Source organism: Staurois parvus, unplaced genomic scaffold (genome assembly GCF_062004578.1).
Source record: "Staurois parvus isolate SC_StPar_1 unplaced genomic scaffold, SC_StPar_1.0 ptg000746l, whole genome shotgun sequence".
Classification (NCBI taxonomy): Eukaryota; Metazoa; Chordata; class Amphibia; order Anura; family Ranidae; genus Staurois; species Staurois parvus.
In genome coordinates, this window is record NW_028318542.1 from 5840987 (window position 1) to 5861396 (window position 20410).

The window sequence follows — 20410 nt, forward strand, 5'->3', positions numbered from 1 at the left end:
CACTTTTTGCCGGCTTGGAATTAATCTTATTTTCATCCTACTTCTTCTTCTTCATCCTCATCCTCTTCTTCTTCTTATGAGGATGAGGATGAAGAAGAAGAAGAAGTAGGATGAAAATAAGATTAATTCCAAGCCGGCAAAAAGTGTATCTGCAGAGCTCCTCTAAGTGTATCTGCAGAATGTCATTTATGGAAAAAAATAGATACAATGTTTCAACCGCTGTATGGAGTGAATGTCCCAGAACTGTCAGAAATAGACTATTTCTGACAGTTCTGGGACATTCCCTCCATACAGCGGTTGAAACCGCTGTATGGAGTGAATGTCACAGAACTGTCAGAAATAGACTATTTCTGACAGTTCTGTGACATTCACTCCATACAGCGGTTGAAACATTGTATCTAATTGTTTCCATAAATGGATCCATTTATGGAAACAAATAGATACAATGTTTCAACCGCTGTATGGAGTGAATGTCCCAGAACTGTCAGAAATAGGCTATTTCTGACAGTTCTGGGACATTCACTCCATACAGCGGTTGAAACCGCTGTATGGAGTGAATGTCACAGAACTGTCAGAAATAGACAGAAACTGTCACAGAACTGTCCTTCTAATCATCCTTCTCCTTCTTCTCATCCTTCTTCTCATCCTTCTTCTCATCCTTCTCCTTCTTCTCATCCTTCTCCTTCTTCTCATCCTTCTCCTTCTTCTCATCCTTCTTCTCATCCTTCTCCTTCTTCTCATCCTTCTTCTCATCCTTCTCCTTCTTCTCATCCTTCTCCTTCTTCTCATCCTTCTCCTTCTTCTCATCCTTCTTCTCATCCTTCTCCTTCTTCTCATCCTTCTTCTCATCCTTCTCCTTCTTCTCATCCTTCTCCTTCTTCTCATCCTTCTCCTTCTTCTCATCCTTCTCCTTCTTCTCATCCTTCTCCTTCTTCTCATCCTTCTTCTCATCCTTCTCCTTCTTCTCATCCTTCTCCTTCTTCTCATCCTTCTCCTTCTTCTCATCCTTCTCCTTCTCCTTCTTCTCATCCTTCTCCTTCTCCATCTTCTCATCCTTCTCCTTCTTCTCATCCTTCTCCTTCTCCTTCTTCTCATCCTTCTCCTTCTCCTTCTTCTCATCCTTCTCCTTCTTCTCATCCTTCTCCTTCTTCTCATCCTTCTCCTTCTCCTTCTTCTCATCCTTCTCCTTCTCCTTCTTCTCATCCTTCTCCTTCTCCTTCCTCATCTCCAAGGGCATTTAAATTAAAGGTACAGTGTTCTGCACTAATTTAAAGGCTCTCTGAAGCCTAGAAACCCTTTTTATAAGTTATCTTCGTAGCGAATAAATTCGCATCGAATCGAATTTCTTCCTGAAATTCGCCGAATCAGCCGAATCGAATTTTTGAATACTTCGCTCATCTCTACTTATGATATTCCTCTGAAGAGGACTGTCATGGTCCACCCCCCCTACCCCCCTTGCCTGCTGTCCCTCCGCTCCCTCTCCCTTTGATCCACCCCTCCCTCCCTCCTTGCAGATTTCTCCTGTCCTGCACCAGCCTACATCAAAGGCTGTGCAGGACAGGAGGAAACGCCCCCTGTGGTGCGGGTAGCACCTCTCCTTGGCGAAGTCGCGGAGGAGTCGGTGAACCTCTCTATCCTCCCTGCCTGGACTGTCCATGAATCCCCCTATTTGCCCTGCCTGGACTGTCTGTGAACCTCCCTATTTTCCCTGCCTGGACTGTCCATGAATCCCCCTATTTGCCCTGTCTGGAATATCTGGAAACCTCCCTATTTTCCCTGCCTGGACTGTCTGTGAACCTCCCTATTTTCCCTGCCTGGACTGTCCATGAATCCCCCTATTTGCCCTGCCTGGAATGTCTGTAAACCTCCCTATTTTCCCTGCCTGGACTATCTGTGAATCTCCATTACCCTGCCTGGATTAATACTTGTTTGGGCCATTGCTACCCAAATCGCCCTACCATGGGCCGGATTACAATTGTTTTGGGCCCCGCCCCTCTTTTCCCCTTTTTTTGGGTACCCGGACGCTACCTTCCTACCCTGATTGAGTGTCTCCCATATTTCAATAAAACTTTGTGTGTTTATCATCCTCCGAGTGTGTTCTGTCCTGCCTACTCTTCCGTCACAAGGACATTTTGCACTTTAATATTTATTTATATGTGAAGAAATATAGTTTTTCGGGTGTGCTATATGGAACTGTTATGGAGATTTATATGTGTTTCTTTCACCTATAGCTAATATTTAAATATTTGGAATCCACCTTTGTATGTACAAAAATGAATATGTTTATTTAGTAGTACCTGTACGGTATAAACAAAGCGACATGGGGATTATGTATGAATATAGATTTGTCTACATGATATGTGTATAATAAAGACTGGCTTTTATGGTGCATTGGTCTAGGTTTACATATCGTACTTACAGGGACCCAGCTCTATGTAGGTTTGGTCTAGAGTCCAAAATTAGCTTTCTATTTTTTATTTTCTAATGGATATTTTACTAGAGACTCCCAAGCCATTTTTTGATATGTTATGAGATCCCATGCTCTGGTGGAGCTGAGTGATTTTGGGACCTGGAGGAAATTTTATGATTTTTTCACCATCAATCTATCCCAGTTTTTCAGCAAAATAACTTGACTCAAGTGACTGTGAACTGTGTGCCTTGCTCCTGTGTACTTATTGGGGAGAAGAATCTGTGGCCAATCAGACCAGTCCCAGGTCTGCGCTACATGTGGGGGCTCAGTCCTGAATTCCCGCCTAGCACAGGCAGCTGTTGCTAAGGGAAATTGAAAAGGAAGTTTGTGTAAAGAGAATGCAGCCAGTGACGTGCAACTTCACAGTGCGTGAGCTAAAGGAGGGCATTGGCCTTTATTCAGGAACTGTTTGCAGTGGAGATGGTGAGATGTTGAAGACGAGTTGCGTTTGGAAGAGGAAGGGTTAAGTGGTGTTAATGCGCCAGGAGGCGGAGGCCGGAAGAGTGGAGCTGGTGCCAAAGGGCAGACTAGCTCTCAGCTCCATCTGGGGGGCCAAACATGCTTGTGTAGTCTGCACTGTGTGAGAATGGCTGACAGCGGGAATCCCATTCTGGAGTCCATGTGAGGAGCTGCTGTTTCAGCTGATGCCAAATAATCTACCATCCACAGTTTACCAGGTGGACTGGGACACAGGTTTCTGCATCATGGATACCAAACCAGAGAGACTGGGACTGCAAGTAAGTAAGGCTACTAACAGTGTGTCTCCTGTGAGGCAGACAGAGACAGAGTGTATATACGTAGTGCAGCACACTATGGTGTGTATGGTGCAGGAATCTGTAATGAACCTTTTTACCTTGGATTAACTCTTGGTGAAAAGTTTGAGATCTTGGAGAACCCCTGAAATAATATTCTGATCTACAGCTCACGGAACATTGGTGTGATCAGCAAGCTGTTGATAAAGCAACTATTTTTAGAAATACCATTAAAGTGTTGCTAAACCCAGGACCCTGCATTCACTATATCTGGTCTCCCACAGTACACACAACATGGAAGTGCAATTGTTTTAGTAAATAGAAATTACTAAATACATTTTCTCATCAGCAGTACAGTTGCAAGAAAAAGTATGTGAACCCCTTGGGATTATGTGGAGTTTTGCATGAATTGGGCATAAAATGTGCTCTGAACGTCATCTAAGTCACAACAATAGAAGAACACAGTCTGCTGAACATAATACTACACAAACATTAGATGTTGCCATGGTTTAATTGCACATAACATGTAAACATTCACAGTGCAGGGATTAAAAAGTATGAGAGGCCCTAGCTTAATGACTTCTCCCAGAGCTAATTGGAGCCAGGAGTGAGCCAACCTTGACTTCAATCAGTGTGATGATATTGGATGTGTTGCTGATAGCTGTCCTGCCCTTAAAAAACACACACCTGTTTTGGGTTTACTGGTTTCAAGAAGCACTGTCTGATGTGAACCATGCCTCGCAGAAAAGAGCACTCAGAAGACCTACCATCAAGAATTGTTGACTTGCATGAAGCTGGAAAGGGTTACAAAAGTATCTCCAAAAGCCTTGATGTTCATGTGTCCACGGTAAGACAGACTGTCTACAAATGGAGAAAGTTTAGCACTGTTGCTACTCTCCCTAGGCGTGGTCATCCTGTAAAAATGACTGCAAGAGCACAGCGCAGATTGCTGCATGAGGTAAAGAAGAATTCCAGACTGTCAGCTAAAGATCTACAGAAATCTCTGGCACATGCTAACATTTTTGTTGACACATCTACAATAAGGAAAACATTAAACAAGAATGGAGTACATGGGAGGACACCACGGAGGAAGCCATTGCTGTCCAAAAAGAATATTGCAGCATGTTTGAAGTTTGCAAAAGAGCACCTGGATGTTCCACAGCACTACTGGCAACATATACTGTGGACAGATGAAACCAAGATTGAGTTGTTTGGGAAGAATACACAGCACTGTGTGTGGAGAAAAAAAGGCACAGCACACCAACATCAAAACCTCATTCCCACTGTAAAACATGGCGGAGGGAGCATCATGGTTTGGGGCTGCTTTGCTGCCTCAGGGCCTGGATGGATTGTTGTCATTGATGGGAAAATGAATTCCAGAGTTTAACAAGACATTTTGCAGGAAAACGTACGACCATCTGTCCGCCAACTGAAGCTCTGCAGAGGATGGGTGATGCAACAGGACAATGACCCAAAGCATACAAGTAATTCAACCAAAAAATGGCTGCAACAGCACAGAATACGCCTTCTGGAGTGGCCCAGTCAGAGTCCTGACCTCAACCCGATTGAAATGCTGTGGCATGATCTTAAGAGAGCAATTCACACCAGACATCCCAAGAATATTGCTACACTGAAACAGTTTTGTGAAGAGGAGTGGTCCAAAATGACTCCAGATCGTTGTGCAGGTCTGATCTGCAACTACAGGAAATGTTTGGTTGAGGTTATTGCTGCCAAAGGATGGTCAGTTATTAAGTCCAAAGGTTCACATACTTTTTCCTCCATGCACTGTAAATGTTTACATGTTATGTGCAATTAAACCATGGCAACATCTAATGTTTGTGTAGTATTATGTTCAGCAGACTGTGTTCTTCTATTGTTGTGACTTAGATGACGTTCAGAGCACATTTTATGCCCAATTCATGCAAAACTCCACGTAATCCCAAGGGGTTCACATACTTTTTCTTGCAACTATATATAGCAGTGTTGTGACTTCTATCAGTGTCCAGCTGAGCACTTGTTAAAGCTTATAGGAGGAGTTTTCATTTTACTCTAGGAGGATGCAGAACCCCCGACCTCTGTCTGCAGTGTGCTGATTGGCCCTGTGCTGATCACATGCACTCTCCCAAGACAAAAAAAACCCCTCTCTACCAATACACACCAAACTGAGCATGTGCAGAGTGTCTCCACACAATATGTCTTATCAGGAGATACTGTAAGAGGAGGACACTGGAAGAAGGGAAGGATCAGAGAATACAGGACCAAACATCCTTTTTACACAATGCAAAGGATAAGGTTATCCTTAGGTTCCACAGTGAGTATAACAAGCATGCTTTACTGCATATATAGACTGATTTCACTGTTGTGGGTTTAGTAACACTTTAAGTATTAGAATAAATATTAAAATGTACTGTTTTAATAGAACCTTGAGCTTGCTTTTTTTCTGCACAGATGCTCAATTATGGGTTAAACCTGAGATAATCACTGTACAGGGGATTAGCAGGGCAGAGCACAAGAGGTCAGCAGGGCAGAGAACAGGGGTTTAGCAGGGCAAAACATGGGGTCAGCACGGCAAACTATAGGGGTCACCAGGGCAGTTTACAGGAGGTACATAGGGCCCAGTATTCAGGGGCAGGAGGGCACATTATGTGGGGGCACATTACATGGGGGCACAGGAAGGTACTTTACATGGGGGCACATTACATAAGGGGCTGCAGTCTGTCCCCCAGTACAATAAGTACACCCCCCTCTTCCTCATCAGTCTGTCATATTGTGCACAATTCCACCTCCCTCCTCAGACCTCAGATAGTTCTCAGCTCTATGGGAGTTTTCCTTTCCCCAAGGCTCTTGGTGGTTAGGATGACATCATCACCTCCCCCCCCCCCCATGATGTCAGACTCACTACCAAACAGCTGGCTGCAGCTTCCAGGCAGCAAGAGTCACACAGGATGCTGTGACAGGAGCCAAGCACTGGTAGAGATAGGAGTCAGCTTCAGAACCTCAAACTTGTCTCTACCATGTGTGCAATATGGATCAGAGCACAGTGGGCCCCCCTTTCCATGGGGCTTGTGTGCCCTACATGCTCTGCATGCATGGATGTTATGCCACGGATAACAAGGTATACATTACATATGCATTCTTTAAGGAAATATAAACTTCATCAATCATTGAAAAACATTACCTACAGTAGCTCTTTTAGGATTTCATGGTGTAAGCTTTTGCATACCCAGATAATTGACACATCTGGACATCATTAGCCAAAGCCTATTTCACTGTAGTGGAAAGGGTTAAGGAGATGTTGAGAGAAGTCAGAAATCTTGTTATAATTGAGGAAACATGAACCGATCATTGTTTGATGGTCTGTACTGTAAAACGTACAATATATTGCCAAAAGTATTGGGACACCTGCCTTTACATGCACATGAACTTTAATGGCATCCCAGTCTTAGTCCGTAGGTTTCAATATTGAGTTGGCTCACCCTTTGCACCTATAACAGCTTCCACTCTTCTGGGAAGGCTGTCCACAAGGTTTAGGAGTGTATCTACGGGAGTGTTTGACCATTCTTCCAGAAGCGCATTTGTGAGGTCAGGCACTGATGTCCTGGCAAGCGCCAAACCCCGGACACGTTTATTGGATTGCCAGACAGAGAAGCGTGATTTGTCACTCCAGAGAGTCCAGTGACAGCATGCTTTACACCACTGCATCCAACACTTTGCATTGCACTTGGTGATGTAAGGCTTGGATGCAGCTGCTCGGTCATGGAAACCCATTCCATGAAGCTCTCTACACACTGTTGTTGTACTAATCTGAAGGCCACCCAAAGTTTGGAGGTCTATAGCTATTGACTCTGCAGACAGTTGGCAACTTCTGTGCACTTCAGCATGCACTAACCCCGCTCTGTCATTTTACATGGCCTACCACTTTGTGATTGAGTTGCTGTTGTTCCCAGTTGCTTTCACTTTATTATAATACCACTAACAGCTGACCGTGCAATATTCAGCAACAAGGACATTTCATGGATGGACTTATTGCACAGGTGGCAACCTATCACGGTACGATGATTGAATACACTGAGCTCCTGAGAGTGACCCATTCTTACACAAATGTTTGTAGAAGCAGTCTGCATGCCTAGGTGCTTGATTTTATACACCTGTGGCCATGGAGGTGATTGGAACACCTGAATCCAATGATTTGGAGGGCTGGCCCAATACTTTTGGCAATACTGTATAGTGTTCTGCACATAAAGCCTATGCTGCCTCCAACAGTACATTCTAGTGTTAGTTGTTACTAATTTTTGGGGAGGGCAAGTTGGTACCTGGTTTTGACAGGTACCTGATCCCACTTCTGGTCAGATTTGCACAGCAGATTCATTTGAAGTCCCCCCACCTTGCCTGCAGCCTTTAGGGACACATCACAGGTGGCAGAAGGGTACAGGACCATTCACACTGTGCAGTGGGCAGCCAGAGGTGAAGCCGCAAGGAGTCAAAGCTGGCTGCCCACAGTTAAAATGCTGGCCGGTGAAGAACTGCTTAGGTGAGGACAGCGCTGGACAGGTAAGTGTTTTCTTAAGTTAGCAGCTACAGTATTTGAAGCTGCTGACCTTTAATTTTTTGTTACTATGGTGAAGAACCTTTATTATGTATGAAAATATATCTGGGGAGTAGGGCATAATGAGTTGAGCATAGATTTCCAGCTGGGAGATTTTACCATTGAAGTCCCAAGGGATAGAAACACTGAGGTTGCACTATGCAATGTCTCATTTCTTCCAAAAATACAAGGAGAGAGACTTACTAAAACTGGGGCACACAGAATCTGGTGCAGCTGTGCATGGTAAGCAATCAGCTTCTAGGTATTAATTGTCAAAGCTTAATTGAGCAAGCTGAATTTGGAAGCTGATTGGTTACTATGCACAGCTGCACCATATTATGTGTGCATTAGTTTTTGTAAATCACCTCCAAAAAAGTCCAGGTCACTCCATATAACAATGAGATCCAGTGATATGCTGGGATGCTGTTGTAAAATGGTGGATGGAGCTGCCAAAAGCATATGTCCAATTCAAGATATCACCAACACACAATGTTTATATAAATAGACTGGGTACTTCAATGTCACCAACACAAAGCAGTAAGACTTTGAGGCCCCTAAAGACTCTTCCTTCAGGAGGCAGTGACCCTAACCCCATGTCACTGCTAAGAGAAAGAGGCCCATAGTGGGCTTGAAACATTACAGATTTAATTTGTTGACATTAAAATGATCTGTCTGTTTGCCTAAATATGGTGTGCTGGTGATATATTGGATTCATCTCTACGAAAGACTTGGCCTAAAACTGGCCAACCATCCATCAACCTTCCTGAATTGAATGTAATAATTTATCCAACGACAGGAAACCTTACAGAGAGAGTGACAACTCTGAGGCTTATATTATCTTGTGAAATAAATTCAGAGCATGTTGATTTATTGACATTCTATATTAAAACCACATTTTTGTTTTAGATCCTAGGCATGTTCCCAAAACTGATAAGCAAACTTCCTGGACCCCATCAGAAAATGTTTATCAATTTTGAAAAGCTGAGGGCATTTATAAGGGAGACAGTGAAGTCACACCAAGAAGTTCTGGATGAGAACAGTCCACAAGACTTCATAGACTGTTTCCTCATAAAGATGGAAGAGGTGAGTCCAGGAATGACTGAAGCTGGTGGATTGATGGGGAAACATTTGTCTCTTTTATGTTGAGTCTGGAGAAAATATTATTATTTTAAGTAGTAAAAATACTTTTAGCAGATAACCTATAGAATATTTTCAGAGGGCAGACAAACTGTACACAGAAATACATTTTTGAAATATGTTAATGGGATCTGTTGGTCTTGTAACTAATTACTGAACTGCAGATATTCAGCAAGGTTGCTGACTTCCTGCCTAAGGCTAGGTTCACATCTATGCATGTGCGCTTGATGTGTTTTTGTGGCGCCTTTTTGCTGCATGTTTTTCATGTGTACTTTTGATGCATCTTGCATTTTTTATTTTGGCCAATGGCAAGCTATATATTGATGTTAACCGCTTCCATACCACCCTATAGCAGAAATACTGCTACAGGGAGCATGGGTGTGCAAAATCACGTATATATACATATGATTTTGCAGTGCTGAGTAGGGTCGTGCACCGCCATTCGCTGCTCTGTCAATCGCCGGTGATTCCCCACCAGCACTCGCCGATCTCCGAGGATTTCCAATGGGGCAGAGACCTGTATGTAAACAATACAGATCTCTCCCCTGTCAGCTCCTGCACACTTCTTTGTATGGCTCTGCATAGCGCAGCCATACAAAGCAGTGTGCTCACAGTGAAACACACACACAGCCTCCATAGTAAAACAGCACACAGTTAACCCTTTGATCGCTCCACATGTTAACCCCTTCCTGCCCATGCCATTAGTACAGTGTCAGTGCTTTTTATTAGCACTGATCACTGTATTGGTATCACTGGGAATGTCAGTGACACCAATTCAGTTCCCCTCAGTGTTAGAATACCCTCCGCAGTCCCGTTATAAGTCGCTGATCGCCACCAATACTAGTAAAAAAAAAAAATCCAGTATATATATCGTCAGATGTAAACGCTATAACTTTCACGTAAACCAATTAATTTACACATAATGGCATTTTTGTTTTAGCAAAGACATGTAGTAGAATACATTTTGGCCTAAATTTATGACAAAATTAGATTTTTCAAAAATTTTTTACTGGACATGTTCAATAGCAAAAAGTCAAAAGTATTGGTTTTTTGTTCAAAATTGTCGGTCTTTTTTTGCTTATAATGCAAAAAAAATACAAACGCACAGACAATCAAATACCACAGAAAGAAAGCTCTATTTGTGGGGAAAAAAAGGCCGTAAATTCCATTTGGGAGCAGCGTTGCATGACTGCACAATTGTCAGTTAAAGTAACACAGCGCAGTATCACAAAAAATGGCCTGGTTAGGAAGAGGGGTAAATCCTCCGGAAGGCAAGTGGTTAAACTGGAAAAAAAAAACACTCTAGGGCTCTAGTGAATATTGAAGTGAGTAGCAGCTAGCACAGTACTATAATACTTAGCATAACAAAGTATCACAGAACAATAGTACAATGCTAAAATGAAGATATGAAAACAACTAATATATGTGCAATACAATCACCCAATAAAAATAAATACAAACTAATATGCGTCACAATATAATAATAAGATAAATCAGAAAGTCCAAATAAAGAACCAAACTTGTATTCAGCAGTCTTCCAATCATGAGGGGAGTGATATATGTGGATCACAAAAGCCACCAACTTTCCCACTTTTAAAACCACACAACACCTCGGTGCACAAAAGAGGGAAGCTTACTGGAATTATATGACCCACAATAAAGAGTGGTCAACCAGCGCTTGTGTGTTACTCCAAGATGCTTCCCTCAGAACCACATGTGAAACGATTGTACTGCTACTTTGTTATATATCACAGTTCACATATGCTCAGTTTTGAAATTATATAATGAAAGAGAAAAGAAGTGCTCTCCATGGTGTAATCCAGGTAAAAACACCAGCTTAATGTGCTAAATGCATTTACTTTACAAAGGTCATGGCACCACGCACTTCATATCACACAAACAGCTCTTTTTCCAAAAACCAAGATGGCCATGGCGGAATCAAGCATGCGCAGTTGCATGTGTTCCAGCTCCGTCCAACATGTTTCCTCAGAGTTGATGTCACCTCGTGCCCTTGATGATATCACCTCTGACGAACCTTGAGCACACGCTACTTCGCATACACGATTCCGCCGTGGCCATCTTGGTTTCTGAAATAAGAGCTGTTGATGTTATATAAGGTTCTTGTATTGCACATAAATAAGGTTAAATGGCCTGCAGTGTTTTTCTGCAGATCTGAAGATGCACTAAAAAAATGCATAGATGTAAGCCTAGAAAAAAAAAACAAAAATAACAAGTAGGGAGTACCTAAATAACTAAGAATATACCTTACATATAGGTATCATGGCTGGTAGCCCATCTGCCTGTTTTTTTTTTATTTATTTGCGTCTTGGTTTGTTATACAATAAGCATATATAGACATTTACCTACAATTGTGTCTTTTTCTTTCAGGAGAGAGAAAACCCAAATACGGAATATCACGAGGAAAACCTATTGGGATCAGTCCTTGACTTATTCTTTGCTGGTACAGAGACTACAAGTAGTACTCTGAGATATGCTTTCCTAATAATGCTGAAACACCCAGAGATACAAGGTATTACCTCTGCTCCTTATACTGTACATTATTTGTTGCTCCAAATCCATCTGTGGCGCTACTGGCCATATTATAGCTTTGTTTAAAAAAAATGTTTTTTATACTACAAAAAGGGATAAAATTAAGGTTAATTTAAATTGGAAACAAAGCACATGTCATCATCAAGTCCTCATTTGACCTGCTAATCATATTTCTTGTTTGTAAGGCCCTTTTCAAATGAGTGGACTGCAACCCCAAAAGGGTTGATATGATCAACATGTATAAATAAATCAGTGGTTCATATAGTGAACTCGGTGTAGAGTTATTCCCCCTGAGGTCATCACAGAGGACAAGGGGGCACACTTTACGTCTGGAGGAAAAGAAATGTAATCTCCAAACATGGAAAGGTTTCTTCAGTGAGAGCTGTAAAAATGTGGAATAGACTCCCTCAAGAGTTGGTTCTGGCCAGCTCCGTGGATTTCTTTAAAAAAAGTCCTGGATTCTTTCTTAGATACACAGAATATAACTGGATACTAACATTTATAGGTAAAGTTGATCCAGGGAATATCCAATTGCCTCTCTGGGGATCAGGAAGGAATTTTTTCCCATGCAGGAGCAAATTGGATCATGCTTTGCTGTTTTTTTGCCTTCCTCTGGATCAATTGTTGTTATAGGATTATAACTTTTTTTTTTTTTTTTTTTAATGGTTGAACTGGATGGACTTTTGTCTTTTTTTCAGCCAGACTATCTATGTAACTATGTGACGAGGAATCTATCTGATGACAGTTCTGTGTCTGTGCTTGTGCAAAGTGGACATGGACACAGCATATTGTTCTCTATAGGGAGGTCAGATGTAAATGGGTTCCCCTGCATCATGAGGAATCTATCTACTGATCCCCTCTGAGCAGGCGTATGACAGGTCCATGTCTGTGCTTGTGCAAAGCGGATATGGACACAGCACACTCTTCTCTATGGGGAGGTCAGATGTAAATGGATTCCCCTGCATCATGAGGAATCTATCTACTGATCCCCTCTGAGCAGGCGGATGAGAGGTCCATGTCCGTGCTTGTGCAAATTGGAATGGACACAGCGCACTCTTCTCTATGTGGAGGTCAGATGTAAATGAACCGCATGTCTGCTTACAACCAACTGTCATCCATCTGTTCTTAGCGGATTGAATGCAGGCGGGTGTAAACAGACACATGGCCCAATTGGATAGGCAGACCCGATCAGTCCTCCTGTGTGAAAGCAGCCTTAACCAAAGGTATGCTGTAAATTGTGAATACTTGTGAGCTATTATGAATGAGGTATTCAGTGGGTTATAAATAATTATCTACTAATATAATGTGCTTGGTGCGCTGGCACTTACACAGACTCACTTGCTAGTGTTTGTACAGTAATATAAATATTTATAGTTCCGCGCTCCTATTTTTATATATATATAGCTAAATCTAATCTACTCTCATTCTAATAAATACATAAATTGATACCTAAAAAGATAATACATAAATCACTGTGATTAGTGAAAAAGAAATAAATTGTGAATCTCTGTGACTTGTGAATCAATTAAGAATGGATGAATATAAATAAATCAAAAACCTTAATTGATGTGGCTGATATCAATCAATCAATAATCCTTAATTAATGTGACTAATAAATGGAAATAAATAAATGAAATAAATTCAGGCAAATAAACTTTTAATCCTCCCAGGGGAGGGGCTCTCGTCACGACGTTGCATCAGAGAGGCTCGGCGATTCCAGCGCTGACAGAGGCAGGCAGGGAGACAGAGGCAGAGGCAGAGTATTACTCACTCACTACTGACTGATGTAACCTATGCTGTCCTGGATCTCAAAAGAGCCATAAACCGCTGTGTAATACCGTAACTGGCAGTAATAAATTCCCTTTATACAAAAGGATAAGGCACCATGGTCTTTTCTCTTCTTTTCTTCATCTAACCTATATTCCCCATGCTGGAGAAAGGAGGATATGAGAAGGAGGTGACCCCAGGAGGGGAACTTAGGAGATTCCTATAGAGCTGGTCAAAATATCCACCTATGAGCAGCTGCACAAAGAGAAAGAGGAGAGCACAGGAGGATCCCAATTGATCTACACCCACCTCTTGGAACATCTTATACATGAGTATTATCCCATCAGTCCTGGAAGGATTAAAAGTTTATTTGCCTGAATTTATTTAGGCAAATATCAAGGTGAGCGCATAGGGAGACCACAAGGCACCTGGCGAGAGGGATTAAGGAATTCACCTGCACATTGCACTTTTTTAAAAGACTTTATTTATGGACTTTATTGATTGCACTTGCACATTTATATATGTTTTTGCACAAAATTGATGGATTGATTATATATGATTAGAGTGGCACAGATTTAGGTTTTTATACCTAATTTATATCCATTTATTAGTCACATTAATTAAGGATTTTTGTTTGATTGATATCAGCCACATCAATTAAGGTTTTTGATTTATTTATATTCATCCACTCTTAATTGATTCACAAGTCACAGAGATTCACAATTTATTTATTTCTTTTTCACTAATCACAGTGATTTATGTATTATCTTTTTAGGTATCAATTTATGTATTTATTAGAATGAGAGTAGATTTGATTTAGCTATATATATATAAAAATAGGAGCGCGGCACTATAAATATTTATATTACTTAACCAAAGGTATGTTACATAGCAATCAGGTGTGAGGTGTCTTTGTTCTGTACAAATAGGAGTTACCCTCATCAGCAAGTTTATCATTTACATTCCCAGAATCTCTTATCTGCAAGAACTGAAGTAGATAGTGTGCATGCATGCCTGCAGTGACTTTACAGATCAAGCAATAATATAGAAAAGGTGAGGGATCGATAAGAGAAAAACTTCATAGTTTTGCTTCTCTTGGTGGAACTTGCATTTTAAATTGTGCCTAAAGTTCCATTTTAACCAAACCACTAAATCCTAAACCACTCTTTAACTCAAACACAAACTCTAAATTTTAATATAAGTATATGGTTCAACATTATAATGGGCAAGGATATTATCACTGTAGCATTTACCCCTGAAGGAAAGGCTGATGGATAGGTCCCATGATTCCGGATGAGAACGACCCTTCAGGCAATGCCACACCCTCTGACACATGAAGATTGAAGAAGGAGCATGTATTGTCTAAACACCCAATGAGGCAACAACAAAAAATGTCAACTGAAATAAACAGCCACAAATTAAAACAATGTTGTACATTACAAAAACAACAATGCAAAAACAAATTATTTCTAGACCCAATCCAGGTACCTGTATCCTAAATCTGGGGGAGGGGGGAATGATGCTCGCCTAGAAGCTGAGGGGTACTAGAGTATCCTAAAAACCTTTCCCACTGGCCAGTATGGTACTAAATATTGGGGCCTAGATTCCCGTGTTGGAGCGCTCAAGATTTTGGATCACACAGTAAAAAGGGCAAGCCCCAAATTAAGTTCCTAGATAGGGTTGCACTATCCTTTCAAGAGGGTAATGAGGTTGGGGCCAGTGGCCTCTCACTACTCTGTTGTGAAGGCTGATCTTGTTCTTTGGTGTTTGGGACCCTGAAAGTGCAAGGGGTGCTTCCTGTGGAACTCATGGTGTTGGCAGCAACTCTGGACTCTTGCTCCAGCCCTCGAAATTTATAAGGCTGGCCATACATTATACAATTTTCTTGAGATTTTTGCTTTAGATTTACCAAAAAACATATAATAGGAGGTCAAACCTAAATAACACTTTCAATTGTATCCAATTAGGCAGGCCCTTGCACTACATAGTTGAAGGTAAATCTAAAGGAAATTGGGCAGAAATTGGAAAGAAAATTGTAAGAAAATTGTATAGTGTATGGCCAGCCTAAGGCAGTTTAGAAGTTTCCTCTGCAGCTGTTTTTTTTCTGGAAGATTCCCTTGAAATGTATGGAGCATGTACTGTAATGTATACATGGCTCAAGTCTTCTAGCGTGTGTTCTGCCTTTGTGTGAAAGTTTGCATACTTGCTGGTCATAACTACTGTTATTATTTTTGTATGATGAAATCTATAATTAAATTATTTCATAATTTTTATGCAATCTACAGAAAAGGTGCAGACAGAGATTGACACCGTTATTGGACAAGATCGCCTTCCATCTGTGGAGGACAGGAGCAAGATGCCATATACAGATGCTGTTATACATGAAATTCAGAGATTTGCTGATATTTTTCCTGTAGGATTATTACATGCAACCAGCAAAGACACCACCTTCCGGGGATACCACATTCCCAAGGTGACTTCAAAGATGTGTAGGACTAATGTTCATAAAGAACATAGTACAAAGTGCACTCGTGTATTGTTAGCAATCAGTTTTTAGCAAGACTATGGGGTTTATTTACTAAAGGAAAATAGGCTTGAAAGTGCAGTTGGTTGCTCTAGATTAGAGAGGAAAAAGCAAGAACAATAAAAAACAACATTTTTGCTTGCACATGATTGGATGAAAGAAATAATTCCAGAGCTTCCCCTCGGATCTAAAGTGACTGCACCTGCCATGCACTTGAAGTGTTGTTGCAGTGCACAGTATATTTATATTTAGTAAATAAACCCCATTGTTTCGTATTTTTCCTTTTTAAGCCTAAAAGAAGAAACAATTTAAGGAATTTACAGACTAGTAAAGCACTCTGCATTGTTTTAGTGATCTAACTATATGAAGAACATACCAGAGGTTGATAACAATGGCAAAGCATATTAGAAGGGCTATAGTTAATACAAGGAAAGTATTTTAGAGGTTTATAAGAAAAACAAACAAACAAACAAACAAACAAACCCAAGGTTCGTAAGACCCCATTCACATGAAGGATCTGATCAGGTTTGCCTGTCAGTTTTTCAGGCCTGTGGACCAGTGAGTGTAAATGGACTTTTGTCTGTTTATATCCACCTACCTCCAATCAAATCCAATCTAATCCACTTACAAAGAAACAGAAGGGAACTGGAGGGCAATCAGCTACAGAAACTGAGTGGACACAGGCCTATCATCTGCCGCCTCTACTCAGATCAGCAGGGGATCAGATCCCCTGCATATCAAAAAGGACTCTGCCCCTTGTGAAAGGGGCCTAAAAGGAGTCTGCCCCTTGTGAAAGGGGCCTTGTGAAAGCGGCCTAAAAGTCACCTGTAGGTATCCACTTACCTTTGAAAACATTTCTTCATCAACATTTAAGGGAGTTCCTCATACCAGCTGTGGTTATTTTTTTAAACTGTTTTTCAAACAGGATGGTGATCATCAACAAGACATGTGAATTTTAATGTGAACTGGATGTAATTCCTAGCAGCAATGGCATGTCTAGTTATAGTTAGCTAATTCATGAATTAACTGTTTAATCCAGGTCCAATGATTAATACCATTAAAACATTTTACAAAACATTTCCCTCACTGTCAGAATGAATGCAGCTTCCTCAATGGAATTTTTTTCCTTCCTCTGGATAATCGGTATTACAGCAATATTTTTATATGCCTAAATAATTTAGAATATAGTAAATATAATGGATTTTGGTCTTTTTTACCCGTTGCCACTAGATTACCACATCTATAATATTTTTATGTTCACTAATGGCAAATAGACTGTTCACTTGCAGGGGAATATGTACTAGTAAAGGGATTTTCCCTAAGCCTAGCTAATATAGTGAAAATTCACTTTGCAAAGGATACCCAATCATTGGCAAGAATACTAAAAAAACAGCATTCGGCTTGCACATGATTTGATGATGGAAGTCAGCAGAGCTTCACCTCATTGACTAAGTTAAGTGTAGATTTCTTTGAAAATAGTAATTTTATTTTGCACAGCCCATTTGCTTTCAGTATTTCAACCCCATAGAATATTATTATTATTATTATAATACAGTATTTATATAGCGCTAAAAGGTTTGCTCAGCGCTGTACATTGTAATGGGGGACAGAACATGAGACAGTACAGTAACAAAACAAAACACGAGGGGGTCAAGGGTCCTGCTCTTTCGAGCTTACAATCTAGGATACACTTCATATCTGAATTGTATAGAGTTATGCTGTGACAAAGACCTAGAATTACATGCAGTAGTTTAAAGATGCACAAGGAAACCTTGAGATGAATATAGCAAGCTCAGGCAACCTGATCAATACTTCAGTTTTTCATTCAAACATTGCTGAACTGCACAGGTCCACCACACTCCATTTTGGCTTTAGACTGGTGATCCTGGAATGTGCCTATTTGAGATGCTGGAAGATTCACTGAAGCTTCTCTTCTGCTCTACATACAGCCTTATGTAAAAGAATGCCTGTACCAAGATGTTTCTGATGTTTCAAGATGTGTCCAATCAGAATCAAACCTGCCATAGAAGTTAGAAAGTGACTGGTAATGCGAGAAGCAGGGCGGGTAGACTATACACATTACAGGCTCCCAAAGTTATACTTCTACTGATGCCCAACTAAGCTTTTTAGATGGCAGTTGGAAAATCAAAATAACAATCTGATTTGTTGCTGCAGATATCACTTCAGTATTTAATGTCAAAGTTTTATATTATTATTATGATACCCCATTTGTAGTTCCTTGTAGCTAGAGCACCTGAGGTTGCCAAGGCTTGATTTATAGAACAACACAATTTAAATTGATTCTGAAGAAGCTCAAAGACAATAATTTAGTTCCTATTATTATTTTCATTTCAGAACACTGTGGTGGCTCCTATACTAACATCTGTCTTAAAAGACCCTAATTGGTTTAAGAACCCAACTCAGTTTGATCCAGGCCACTTTCTTGAAGAGAATGGGGCCTTTAAGAAGAATGATGCCTTCATGCCGTTTTCTGCAGGTACCATAGAACTTTGTGATGATTAAAGTGGAAATCCATTCTATGAACCAAAAACTATCTAAGACCCATGCATAGTTACATCATTTATAAAATTGAATTAATACAAAGGTCCATCCAATTCAACCTGTGTGATTTTTATTATACAGTGACTCTCTCTAATCCAAAAAAAGCAATTCAATCCAAGCCTCCACAACATGTCCTCCATATTATAGCACAGTATGGATGTTGAAATTTAATATACATATGAATGTAAAGAGTAAAAATATAAATATGTATCAAAATGAATCCCAGATAGACAACACTTACTAGGGCATTCATTAATTTGCTTTGATTTTTGCTTTTTGAAGTTTTATCCTCTGGACAGAACTGCAGTTTCATGGCAATCATTTGTGCTGTATAGCTGCCCTACAACCAGAAGACTGCAGTGGAGTCAGATCATGGGCGCCAATACTTTTCCTCTCCTTGGTCAAGAATGTGGTTTGTTAAAGTCCAGCTCAAGGCAAAAATCTATTTTTTTCCCATCCCTCCTCCCCCCCCACCCCAGTCTAACCATTCCTGCCAACTGATGTTTTTTCCTTACCTGATGAAGTCAGTTATACTCAACTGAGTTCCCCATCCAGGTCCCTTGCTGACACTGTTTCCACCTGCAAGGAACGCTAGTTAAGTGCCCACATGTTAATCATCAGCTGGCACCCTTCACTTCCCGCTGTCTGAGATCAGGCTTCTTCTGGATCCTAATAGAAAGTCTTAACTAACCATCTAGAAGAAGGACCCACCAGGAAATAAACAGCAAGAAGTACCCGGCGCTGGATGATGACATGACCATAGCTTAAGGTAAGTGAAAATGGGAATTTAGAGAGTTTTTTTTCTTAACCCAGGGATCAGACAGAGGGATGGGTAGGAGTTTACATTTATCAAGTTGGGCTTTAAGGTATACAATTGTATAAAATGTTTAAAAAACAGAATAAAACTAAATATGTAATCACAGTATCTGCTAAGAAACCTATGCATAGAGTTCTAAAGCCCTGACCTTCAGCATCACCAGCCTAGAATCAGTTGTCCCTGGGCACCAGGTTACTGACAAGCATGAGTCTGCCCTGCAGGTTGGCTTTGTAATGGTATTGAAATGCTCATTTTCTTTTCCCATTTTCTCTAGGTAAACGCGTTTGTGCAGGAGAAGGGCTGGCTCGTATGGAACTTTTCTTGTTTTTTATTACTATACTGCAAACATTTACTTTAAAACCTACAGTGGACAGGAAGGACCTAGAGATCACCCCAGAGCCCAACACCAACGCTTCAAGAGCTCGGAATTACAAGATGTTTGCTGTCCCTCGGTGAAATACACCTCATGCAACATCAAACATGATGTCACACTGACAACTATTTTTGTTTTGGCAGTACACATTTTATTGTATATTGCAGTCATTCTAGGCTTACCATTTTGCAAATGAAATAACTTTGAACCATATCTAGAAATCAAAATCTTCATGTTCAGTATGATCTGACCTTTTTAGAATTTTGCACAAAACCAAACTGACAATAGTAATAAAAAGAATAGCGAATACCTGAAGCCCCTGTGTGCTGCTCTTGCAAGATCTCTGGAGATTCTGAACTTGTAGGAAGGAGGAGATGAAAGTTGGCCTTCAGGGTGATTATGTGAAATATAAGTTCCTATAATTTTAAACCTGCAGGTGAAATGTAAGGAAGGGCAGGAACAAGAACACAAAAAGCATAAAATATAGGGTAAGATTTATCGCATTTATAAATTTATAGCATTAGGTCAGCCTGGTTTAAATTTAAATTGAACCTTTGCCCAGATCATGAACACTGAAGTACTTAAAATCTAATCAAGCAGTAAAAGCAATTGAACCCTTTTGCTGCCAGGTCTGTACATCACATGGACCTGACAGAGGGGGGGAGTTGTACACACACCTCTGGCGGATTAAGTGTAAATCTAACAAGCCGTTGACAACTGGGAGATGTTTTACTCTCTTCTTGGGCAGGTAGGTGACTGGATATGCTTCTTCAATGCCTCACTGAGCTTCCCTGTTGGAAGGCGAAGCTAGCATGTGCTGGCCTTCTGGCTCAGTAACGTCATCCCGCTGGAATTGGCAGGGTGGTACCCTGA

At 40.8% G+C, this 20410-nt stretch overlaps 1 protein-coding gene across 1 annotated transcript in view; it reads left to right on the forward strand.

Annotated features, from left to right (window-relative positions):
- LOC149445162 (cytochrome P450 2C8-like) overlaps positions 1-19852 on the forward strand; it is a 40631-nt gene extending 20779 nt beyond the window's left edge. Inside the window, exons 5-9 of the mRNA XM_089654210.1 lie at positions 8714-8890; positions 11333-11474; positions 15547-15734; positions 18141-18282; positions 19439-19852. Coding sequence (XP_089510336.1) covers positions 8714-8890; positions 11333-11474; positions 15547-15734; positions 18141-18282; positions 19439-19620 — 831 coding nt within the window. The 3' untranslated portion in view covers positions 19621-19852. The remainder of the gene's footprint in view (positions 1-8713; positions 8891-11332; positions 11475-15546; positions 15735-18140; positions 18283-19438) is intronic.
- The last annotated feature ends 558 nt before the right edge of the window (positions 19853-20410 follow it).